Source organism: Labrus bergylta, chromosome 22 (assembly GCF_963930695.1).
Source record: "Labrus bergylta chromosome 22, fLabBer1.1, whole genome shotgun sequence".
Lineage (NCBI taxonomy): Eukaryota > Metazoa > Chordata > Actinopteri > Labriformes > Labridae > Labrus > Labrus bergylta.
Genome location: NC_089216.1, coordinates 1,192,822 through 1,204,533, shown reverse-complemented (window position 1 = coordinate 1,204,533; position 11,712 = coordinate 1,192,822). Strand labels below are relative to the sequence as shown.

At 44.1% G+C, this 11,712-nt stretch overlaps 2 protein-coding genes across 3 annotated transcripts in view; one reads left to right on the top strand and one right to left on the bottom strand.

Moving 5' to 3' along the window:
- Positions 1-547: 547 nt before the first annotated feature.
- On the top strand, positions 548-5,059 carry LOC110002021 (uncharacterized). The gene is made up of 7 exons (XM_065950394.1): positions 548-691; positions 779-863; positions 1,236-1,271; positions 1,638-2,038; positions 2,266-2,400; positions 2,968-3,076; positions 4,704-5,059. The coding sequence occupies exons 2-7, from the start codon at positions 803-805 to the stop codon at positions 4,775-4,777; spliced, it is 816 nt and encodes a 271-aa protein (XP_065806466.1). The 5' UTR covers positions 548-691; positions 779-802; the 3' UTR covers positions 4,778-5,059.
- A 973-nt stretch (positions 5,060-6,032) lies between these two features.
- Positions 6,033-11,712, bottom strand: part of LOC110002022 (retinal guanylyl cyclase 1-like) — a 21,922-nt gene continuing 16,242 nt past the window's right edge. The window contains exons 17-24 of one of the 2 annotated variants that reach the window (XM_065950104.1): positions 11,476-11,639; positions 10,949-11,072; positions 10,757-10,825; positions 10,494-10,668; positions 10,311-10,409; positions 10,115-10,200; positions 9,954-10,039; positions 6,033-8,015 (exon numbers count right to left, since the gene is read on the bottom strand). In XM_065950104.1, the coding sequence (XP_065806176.1) occupies positions 7,928-8,015; positions 9,954-10,039; positions 10,115-10,200; positions 10,311-10,409; positions 10,494-10,668; positions 10,757-10,825; positions 10,949-11,072; positions 11,476-11,639 (891 nt within the window). In that variant the 3' untranslated portion in view covers positions 6,033-7,927. The other variant, XM_065950103.1, reaches the window with a different exon arrangement.

The following is an 11,712-nucleotide window of genomic DNA, read 5'->3' as shown; positions in this document are numbered from 1 at the left end:
AACAGCTTTAATAAGATTTTAAACTTTAACTCTGAGCTGTAACTTTTAACTCTTTTTATATTTTTACTTCAATTCATTTAATTTGAACATATTTTCAGATTTAATAATTTCACTGATTTTTTAATGTTCTATTTTAATGTTTCTTTTCTTTCCTCTGTCATGATGCTTTTGATGTCTTGTGTGAAGCTCTTTGGATTGACTTGTTGTTGAAATGTGCTATAGAAATAAAGTTGCCCTGCCTTCTGTTGGGGTGCAAAGCATACTGATCCGACCCTAGAGGATCCCTTGTTTACCGTGTACCTGTTCTTCTTCTTGAACGTTTAACTTCACACCATGTTGGGCTGCTGTGATGTCACACTATTTTGTTACTGGAGCGGCTATCTCCATCTGGCGTACACTCCGCTTTACCAAATAAGGGCATGGCTGGCTGTGGAAACACAACAAAAGATCAGGGTTATCGTACCAAACTGACCCAAACTGTACTGAACCAAACCAGCTAACCGGACTGGAATCCCTTGTGAAAGATTTGTATTTAAAAAAACTTTATAACATTTCAGTGTCGTAAGCCTGTGTTCACTTCCTTGTTTTTGGAGATGCTGAGATAAAAAGTTGTATTTAAGAGCTGCTGCTGCTCTTGTGAAGTATCCACACTCGGACAGACTGAAGCTACGCTGAGACACGAGACGAGAAGGTAAAGGTGCTGCACATTTTCAACTATCTTAACGACTCTGTTTTCCTCACAGCAGCGTCAATAACACGTCTGTTGATTCATCTTCAGCATCATCTCATCATCAACGTCACGATGAAGCTCCTGGCTCTCTGCGCTCTCCTCTGTGCCATGGTGGCTCTGAGCAGCGCTGAAGGTGAGGATGAAACATGGGGGGCAGGGGTGCGGTCCAGATGTGCAAAGTCACTATTTAAAGAACTTACAAAATGGCAAAAAGAAAAAAGTAGGCAAAGTATTTATTTACAACGGAAAGCAATGACAAAAAACAAGTTACGACATTAACTCGTAAAGGTGACCAACGGCAGACTATTGAGAACATCAAGAATAGTTGGTTTTAACGTAAGTCCCGCCTCTGAATAGGCAAAACAGCCAATCATAGATTTGGATTTTTTGGGTGGCCAATCAGATTTCAAGGTGGGGGCCCCTGCCACCCCTCTGGACACGCCCCTGCATGTGTGACATGTTGTGGTCGTATTCATGTGATAACTGAAGTGTCAAAACTTTCCAGCTGCTGCAGAGCCGGAACCTGAGAACGCAAAATCAGGTGAGGATAAACTCTACATTATTTATTATGATGCTTATTTCATGTTCTATAATGGAGCCTTAAAACATGCTGTGTGTTTCATGGTGAAGTGTCTTAACTACATCATTAAGCAAACAAGCTCAGCCCCTCGGTTTGCCAGATATGAGAGCAGTTATCAGGTCAACAGGTGTTGCAGCGATGGAAGCAGCAAGAGAAGTGGTTCAGATAGAAGTGATTGTACCCGACCTAAAAAGCCTCTGCATGTTTCTAATGAGCTCTGTATCGAGTTGTGTTTGGGTGCCGTTAACTAAACATCATTCCTTCATCTGTGCGTGTGTGTGTGTGTGTGTGTGTGTGTGTGTGTGTGTGTGTGTGTGTGTCCTTCAGGAGAGGTCGATGTTGACAAGAGGACGTGCTGGTGGAGGCGTCCTTGTAGGCCTAAGATCGTTCACAGGTGGAGGCGTCCTTGTAGGCCTAAGATCGTTCACAGGTGGAGGCGTCCTTGTAGGCCTAAGATCGTTCACAGGTGGAGGCGTCCTTGTTGGCCTAAGATCGTTCACAGGTGGAGGCGTCCTTGTAGGCCTAAGATCGTTCACAGGTGGAGGCGTCCTTGTTGGCCTAAGATCGTTCACAGGTGGAAGCGTCCTTGTTGGCCTAAGATCGTTCACAGGTGGAGGCGTCCTTGTAGGCCTAAGATCGTTCACAGGTGGAAGCGTCCTTGTTGGACCAAGATCGGTTGCCGCTATTTCTTCTACGTTCGAAAACCTCTGACTTGGCATCAGGCTGAGGTAAAAGATGATGAACATGCAGAATGCTTCTTGAATGGACTTCTTTGTAACTTTACTATCCTCCTATGACTCTTTCTTTTTACTATTGCTAAAGTTACTATGTACATTTGATAATCTCTCCAAAGGCAAGTTTTGCAAACCACACTGTGATTTTGAGGAGTCTTTCTTACTCTCACAAGTGAAGTCCAGACCCGGAACCAACAGTTTTCTATTTATCTTCCCTTTAGAGGAACTGCCGCCGCCTCGGTGGACACCTGGCATCTGTGCATTCAAGACGGCAGTACCTTAAAATCAGAGCGCTGATAAAAAAGAGCTCTAGGGGGAGTCCAGTGACTTGGATTGGAGGCACTGATCGGTGTAGGGTAAGTCATTAAGCAACACACATATCCTGTATTTGATCATGTCTATAAACACCTCTATTTCAGCCCTGCTCAGAACAGGATGTTTCTGTGTCTGTACCTTTAAATATGTAAGTGAGCTGTGTCTGACCACACCCCCTCTCTGGAAGGGCTTGGGTGTACTCGGTGCTTTCTTGCTCCATGTCCTATTGTTTACGGTGAGAAGGCAGACTCAGAGGGCAGAAAAAACACCTAGCTGTGGGAGTGTCACCCACCTGGGGGAGGGGCTACTGCCCTTTGTGATGTCATGAAGGGAAAATCTCCAAACGACCTGTTTGAGCACACATTTTCTGAAAAGTGGAGCTGGCAGAAGACGGAGAGGATGGACTTTTCTCATCAGTGGGGGGTTTGTAGACGGACTAGAGACACATGTTAGAGTTAGAGGAACATGGTGAAGTGGATTTTTCCGACATTTAAGTCTGGCCCATTGAACCAAACTTCCTGGGATCGTTCTGGTGTCTATAGTGATTAATTCAGTTGATGGTGTTCAAACATAAATGTTTTTCTAATGACTTCTATTCTCTTTTCTAGGAGGGTCATTGGCGCTGGAGTGATGGTTCCCGCCTCAACTACAAAAACTGGTGCTGTGGAGAACCAAACAATGCTGGAAATCAGGACTGCTTGCAGATGAATTTCTCCCGTAAGTCATGAATTGTATTATTTTTTTAAGTATACAAGGGAAAAAATAAAAGTTAGGGCCAGATTTATTAAGTTCCCAATTAAAGAGAACTAAATTGCGTGTTCACTCCAAAAGTTTGCACGTTTGGTTGGTGGGCGTTTTGCGGGTGATCTACGAAGAAAGTTTGCGTAAATGACACCAGGTGCAAACCTTGTGGAGGTGGTACTATTTAAGTTAGGCTTTTGCGTGTTCTACTGGTTTACATCATGGAGAGTTTTGACAGAAAGTAGGACGACTGCAAGCACAAAATAGGTATTAGTGGGAGAGGCAAATAAACGCACAATGCTTTCGAGTTATATGATATAAATCTGAATATTACAAAGAAAATTTTGGTTATAAGAAAACATCGGCATTAAACAGGGCCTCTCTTTTCTTCCCTTCATCTTAAGAATGAAGTGTCATACATTGTGCAGGAGGTGTGAGCTGTCTCCTCTGTGGCACGGGCGCTCTACACTCCCTGTTGTTGTGCAGCAGACAGCTGGCCAGCGCTGTGTCTGATCAGACATGAATAACCTGGAAAGAGATATCGAAGACGGGGGTACAAACAGTGGTGAGGTCCCCCAAGCCAAGCGTCCTACAGAGTAGCAGCAGCTTTAGAGGGAGGTGATTATGGAGAGGAGCGCACCAGAGGGGGTAAGCTGGGGGAGAGACGTGCCACCCGAGAAAAAGGAAATCCCCAGTTTAAAATATAATGTTGGCGAAAAAAAGGGAAATAGGAAGACATAAATATCAATGTTGAAATTCTATAGAATGCAGAGGCTGTGAATGTTCAGTTTTCTTTGGCAACAACAGCCTGTAGTTTAATCACAGTGTTTCTCTTCCTTAACGATTAGAATATTGAATCAAATAAAAAAATAAATGCATGCCATTTGAAACATGTAAACACATAGACGGGGAAAGACGCGACCTTTATGCCTTCTTTTGATTGTGCCTATGTCTCCTCCTAACTTCAGTAACAGCAGTCTGTTGTGTGTAACACTGGTCTCCTGGGTTAGCACCTTCCTTGTGTTAAATTCAGACACCGTCACAATCACCTCAATTTTTGTCAGGTTTGGTAAATCACAATACGTGTACTAACTTAACTTGTTTGCATTTTCTCCTCCCAGTATTTTGCACTTTAGGGCAGAAACGCCCCACATTACATATTCATTAACTCAAACATACTAAATGGACAATGCGTGTTGTTTTGCTCATTTGAAAGACGCAATCCACACTGTGCGCATTTTAAGACACTCAAACCTTTAGTAAATCTGACCCTTATGTATAAATGTTTCATCTTTTGACTGGCATCATAAAGGAACATTATGTAAGATATCTACTGAGTGAGATGATAAAGGTATCTTACTCTCTGATCAGACATTAAGGAAACATGCTATGTTGAAGTGCTGGCTTCTCTGTTGACAATGCAGCAGCCAGTATGTCCTCCTTCTAACTTTAGATTCTGCTCCTGAATGCTCTGGATTTAGACAGATCTCTATAATGTTTGGAATCTGGACTGCAGTACTAATTTTAACCACTAGGTGTCAGAGTTAAAGCGTCTTGTAATTCTTATCTGTATTCTTCTGTTCTATGTTTCTGTTGTTTACAGGTCGCAAATGCTGGGATGATGCCCAGTGTTGGCTTAAGCGTCCCTCCGTCTGTGTCAGAAACAGGAGACGGTGATTTCTGGTCCGATTCAAAAGGCATGAAGAACCTGGAACGCTCTAAATCTCTTTTATTCTCTCTCTCTATCTTCTCTATCGCTGTAACGCTAAAAGAAAGACGCGACACGTGACGACAACAGGAGCTGGATTGTCTCTGAGGCCTCGTGCCCGTAATAAGTTCAGACTGAATGTGTAATGGAAAGGATGCTTTAAGCACATCTTAATTTTTTCTTTTAAATGAACCTTTTTCTTCCTTTTCTTATGCAAAATAAAAAAAGCTTTGAGCATTGAAAAAAAACAACCTGTGTTATCTGTGAAATATGTTATGATCATCCCAAAGTTATAATGTGCTGCTTTTACAAAATGATCAGTTTCAGGAGGGGAGAAGCCATTTTCATTTTCAGAGTTCTCTCAGTCACCTACAGTTCATTTAAAGGAATGTCTTAACCCAGTGTTTCCCACACATACTATACGTGGGTGCGCCGCCCAGGTACATTTATGGCCGCCCGAGTACATATCAGACCTGTCAAAACTCCTATCTCAACTCCTGCAGAGAGACAGGAGAGACGGGAACCAAGACTCCTATAAATAATAATAATAATATAATAATAACTTTTCAAAACACCATCAAAGAGACATACTTCTGTGCACGTGTGTGGATAAATCGAACAGATTCAAGGTGTTTGTCGCAAAAATTTAGAGGGGAAAACACATTTGATATCAATACAAACCTAATATTAAAATAAACCATGAGGTAAGAGGAAGAAGAAAAAACAAAAGGTGTAAAATCCTGCAGTTCCCTGAGTGTCCACTAGAGGCTGGCTGCAGAAGCACAGGAAGTCACATACACACCCATTCTAAAAAGCCTGTTTTTACAGCAGAGATTAACATGTTTACAGCCTGGTTCAAAAAACCAAATAGGTGTGATTAGCTCATGTCTCGATGGACACACACTGTACGGGGGGTGAATGTTTTGATGACTCATCAGTTTTGATTTGATGAAGGATAAGAGTTATTCACAATAAGGCGTGTAGCTGACCTGATTGACAGGTGGGCGCGGTGTAACGGTTTGTCAGGAGGTTTAAAACCATGGAGACCGCCATCGATGGGACTCCAGCGCCCCCTGCAGGAACAGACGGGGGACGTCACTCAGGCTTGGTCCATTCATATTTTCTGTCGGTGGATGGTCCTGACTGAACTAAATATTCTAAAGATGCAAACCTTAGTTGTCGGAGTGAAAACTAAAGTCAAATAAGAATAAAACTGCAAAAATACAAGAATCATAGCGACAGTTTAATAGTTCATTCTTTAACACATTTACTGACTGACAAACAGTGAATATCTCATGGAAACATGGCAGCTTTTAGAGAGGAGGACTGGTTGAACAACGGGACATCACAAATCAATTACAGACGTTTTCTCATCGGTCACATGCTGCGACATTCACAGAAAACAAAAAACCCACTGCTAACGACTCGTTTCAACTTCGTTCAGCGGGATATGAATGACGTCACAGCGAGGCTCCCTCCTCTGATCCCACCGCGCAGCTTGGAGCGAGATGACTGAGAGGAAACCTTGAGCTTCTCTCATGTGTGTTTACAATTCAGACATCTTTAAAACGACAAAAACACACAACTGAACTCACGCAAGAGTCAAAATTGTGAGCAAAAAAAAAAAAAAATACCCGACTGGAAATAAAATAGGAAGCCATTTTGCACGCTCGTCGTGTCAGAATGATTGATTGTGACGGATCAATAAATGAGCTCAGAACGGTACCATAATAATGCCTGGAGACCAGGATGTGACACCTTTACATCCATTTATTTATCACATTCACTCACTCGCTCACTCGCTCACTCTCCAACAGTATTTTCCATCATGCACTGCACTAAAGAACAGGGGTAGGTTCTCTATTTCATACGTTTATTCTCATGTATCATCATTTCATCTTCATGTTCTCACTAGTTTATTCTCATTATGCTCCACTTGCTCGGAGTGATATTATCCACTAATGTATCCCACAATTCATTGTGAAAAGTACTGTTCTACTGATGGGCTGTTTTCAAAAACCCGCCTCCTACACACCGCCATGGAACGCAGTATGAGCTGTACACTGCGTTCTACAGCGGTCTGTAGTCTGACTGTCAGTCGGGGATTATTCTGCAGAACACCGGGCTGACGAGAGCCCAGCTGAGGTCAAACGCCGCCGCGGTGTAGCGTCCACTTACAGTCTGAAGAAAGTTACTGGAAGAGTACTGAGTGTTATTTCCTCTGTTACGATGTTAAAATCGTTTCTTCTTCTTCTTCTGTTGGTTTTCATGGCGGTTAGCATCCATTACCGCCATCTGCTGGATGTCCCTTCATTTCGATCTCTGTCAGGGCGCTTTGCATTGTGGGAAACAGTACGCGAGGATTGACTGGATGCAGACTGTGTAGATGTATCAGTACAACATCCTGGTACTTCTGTCACATGCTGATCGCATTACTAGTACAGTAGGTGGTTTTTGAAAACAGCCGCCGTCAGCTCTCCAGGACTTTTTCCCATCATGCCTTGGGGCCAAAAGAAATGATGTGAACACCAGCACAGAGAGAATGAGACTTTTTGAACAGACGAGTTTCCTGTTTGATAAATCCTCTTCATTGAACGTGGTGGTGTTTGAATGCAGAGGACGATGATACAGCGGCGGAGTGAATGGTCGAATGCTTTCAGACAACATCTGCACCATTCATAACTCGTGTGTTCATCGACTTTGTCTCGTTGTGTCATTGTGAAAACGTTCTCCTACTGTGAAAAGATAAAACGACTGTCTGCAGAGATTACGTTTAACAGACCATGTGAGGCACAGAAAATGACAGCTTGAATATTGTTAAGAGGAAGGAATATGTTTGACCAATCACAGCCCAGCATCCTTCAGCTACAAACAGGAAGTAGAAATCTTTGTCCATGTCAGCGTTCCTCTGGTCAGAACTTCATTCTCGATTTTGGCTGAAAATGTCTCACCAGCTGATTTAATGTCCTTTAAAGCACAATCCTCGAGGTAGTGTGTGTGTGTGTGTGTGTGTGTGTGTGTGTGTGTGTGTGTGTGTGTGTGTGTGTGTGTGTGTGTGTGTGTGTGTGTGTGTGTTTGTGTGTGTGCGCGCGTGTGTGTGTGTGTTCGGTGTATTGGCATCATTTTTTATTCTTCTTCTGTCGATCCAGAAACTTTTGTCTTCTTGCAATTGGAATCTCTTCCAAGCTGATCCCATGATTACTGGCCCTGAGAGAGAGAGACAGGTTAGGGAGAGAGACAGGTAGGAGAGAGAGACAAGTAAGATAGATAGGTGAGATAGATACAGGTGAGATGGAGACAGGTGAGATATAGACAGGTGAGATATAGACAGGTGAGATGGAGACAGGTGAGGTAGAGACAGATGAGGTAGAGACAGGTGAGATTGAGACAGGTGAGATGGAGACAGGTGAGATAGAGACAGGTGAGATACAGACAGGTAAAGAAGAGAGGTCAGTAAAAGGGGAGATCAAGAAAGGTGAGAGAGCGACGGGTACAGGTGAGATGGAGACAGGTGAGATTGAGACAGGTGAGATAGAGACAGGTGAGGCAGAGACAGGTGAGATATAGACAGGTGAGATAGAGACAGGTGAGAGAGCTACAGGTGAGTTAGAGACAGGTGAGACAGATACAGGTGAGATAGAGACAGGTGAGAGAGATACAGGTGAGATAGAGACAGGTGAGAGAGATACAGGTGAGATAGAGATGGGTGAGATAGAGACAGGTGAGATAGATACAGGTGAGACAGATACAGGTGAGACAGATACAGGTGAGATAGAGACAGGTGAGATGGATACAGGTGAGACAGATACAGGTGAGATAGAGACAGGTGAGAGAGAGACAGGTGCTGTGACCGGAAGAGAGCGTCCGGCAGCTAGAAACCACCAGGTATACAGTCTGACCATCTGTGTGTCACTTCTTACCTCTGTGTTTAACGGTACAAACACACAGACCAGAGATCTGTAAATAAATATTATTATCTATATTCAAAGTTATCTGTTTGAAGAACATAACACCTAATCCTTATTCAGCGTTATTACATTGGCAATGTTTTTAGATTGTTCTTTGTGTTCTGTTTTATTTTCAGTTTCGCTTTGGCAACGTAAAAGTATGTTTCCCACGCCAATACAGGCCTGTTGTAGTGAGATAGAGACAGGCGAGAGAGAGACAGGTGAGAGAGAGACAGGTGAGATTGAGACAGTGGAGATAGACACAGGTGAGATAGATAGAGACATATGAGAGAGAGACAGGTGAGAGAGAGACAGGTGAGATTGAAACAGTGGAGATAGACACAGGTGAGATAGATAGAGACATATGAGAGAGAGACAGGTGAGAGAGAGACAGGTGTGATTGAGTCAGTGGAGATAGAGACAGGTGAGATAGATAGAGACATGTGAGAGAGACAGGTGAGATGGAGACAGGTGAGAGAGAGACAGGTGAGATGGAGACAGGTGCAATTGAGACAGTGGAGATAGAGACAGGTGAGATGGAGACAGGTGAGATATAGACAGGTGAGATATAGACAGGTGAGAGAGAGGGGAGGAAATGGGGACAGCTGAGACAAAGCCAGGTGATATAGTGCCGTGAGGATAGAGATGGTTAATACAGAGACAGGTGAGGTAGAGACAGGTAAGATAGAGACAGGTGAGATAGAGACAGGTGAGATAGAGACAGGTGAGACAGATACAGGTGAGATAGAGACAGGTGAGATAGAGACAGGTGAGACAGATACAGGTGAGAGAGAGACAGGTGAGATAGAGACAGGTGAGACAGATACAGGTGAGGTAGAGACAAGTGAGGTAGAGACAGGTGAGACAGAGACAGGTGAGACAGAGACAGAGACAGGTAAGATGGAGACAGGTGAGATAGAGACAGGTGAGATAGAGACAGGTGAGACAGATACAGGTGAGATAGAGACAGGTGAGATAGATACAGGTGAGGTAGAGACAAGTGAGGTAGAGACAGGTGAGACAGAGACAGGTGAGACAGAGACAGAGACAGGTAAGATGGAGACAGGTGAGATAGAGACAGGTGAGGTAGAGACAGGTGAGGTAGAGACAGGTGAGGTAGACACGGGGAGATAGAGACAAGTGAGATGGACACTTGTGAGAGAGAGACAGTTGATATAGAGACAGGTTTCTTCTTTACCCTCCGGTGAGGTCTGGAGGAACAGGAAGTGGTCTATTGAATCCTTCCCGACCCATGAGCCAGTACGTGTCCAAAGTTCCCTTCACCTGCAAAAAAACAAACATTTCATCAGTTTCAGTTTCATCCCGTTTGTTCACACACCCTGCAGCAGGTGAGCGTACCTGAGCCTTCCTGGTGTCTATGTGGTACCCCAGTTTGAGACTGGTCAGGACCTTCACTGTGTTCAGACTGATGTGGATCCTGTAGGCTGGAGAAGCACAAACACAACAACATCAACCATTGTGATGTCACTGTGTGTTCCAATGACAACACCTCATTCCAAAAACATCTTCACAAAATGTTCTGACTACTACGTACGCAGCCCGGTAGCTTCCATGTGGGACGCCGTCGTCACCGTGTCCCCAAAGAGACAATACCTGGGCATCGTCAACCCGACGACACCTGCAACCACTGGACCTGCAGACCAAGAGAGAGAGACAGGTTCAGAGAGAGAGAGAGAGAGACATTCAAATCAAATGTGTGATTAAAAATCAGAGGTACCTGAGTGCAGCCCGATGCGTATTTTGACTTTGATCTCTGGCATGTGTTTGATCTTGAACGCAGCGATAGAGTGCAGGATGTCCAGAGACATGTTGGCGACTTCAGCCGCGTGTCGAATCCCGTTTCTGTTTGGGACCCCTGAAGCCACCATGTAGGCGTCGCCGATAGTTTCTACCTGAAAGTGAAACCAGAAGCGTAAACAACAATCTGAAAGCAGCTTCTATAACACACACTGCTGGTATCATGAAACAAACATTTCTCACCTTGTAGACATCATGAAGAGCGATGATGGCGTCGAACATCGTGTACAGGTCATTGAGCAGGTCGACTACCTGCACACACACACACACACATACACACACACACACACACACACACACACACACACACACAGCTTTAGAGGAACAGTGATGTCACAGATTATTATCGTCTTTATCATGACGAGAACTCTTTACCTCGATTGGTTCGCTGAGCGCCGAAATGGTCGTAAATCCAACGATGTCACTGAAGTACAGAGTACAATCTGAATAATGTTCAGGCCGCACGGGCTTCCCTTTCTTCAGAGCCTGAGCCACAGACCTGAAACACCACACACACACACACACACACACACACACACACACACACACACACACACAACATACTGTACTCACTGCTTAACTGTGTTTCTAGATCACGCTCATTTCAGGTAAATTTACATACAGTGTGAAGATACCAGCAGAATAAAGATCGCTAACATTAGACGTTTTAACTTTTATTCGCCCGAAAACTGCTAGAAAACGTTTTACCCAGCAGCAGAGGAGAGCGCCTGGCAAGCACTGAACCAGAGAAAAGAAATAAAAGATTTCTGGCGATATTTTTCCAGCGATGCGTCTCTGTGTGATCGGGTCTTTAGAACGTGGAACCAGCACATCAAGTACTAACAACTCGCCCCCCCGTACACTGCCATGCACGTTATCGTTTATCTTTAAGTCTGTCTTACTTTGGCAGCAGCTGTCCAACCAGCTTCTCCGTCTTGTTCCTCTCCACCTCCAGCTCGTCTGTTCGCTCTCTGATCAAATCCTCCAGGTTTGAACTGTACTGCTCCAACATCCGCAGCATGGAGTCGATGATGTTCGCCCTCTTGCCCCGGTTAATGCCCCGAAACTGAGAACGCACAACACCAGACATACAATCCATGTTTATTTATGTAATGACACATCCCAACAAAACATTGAGG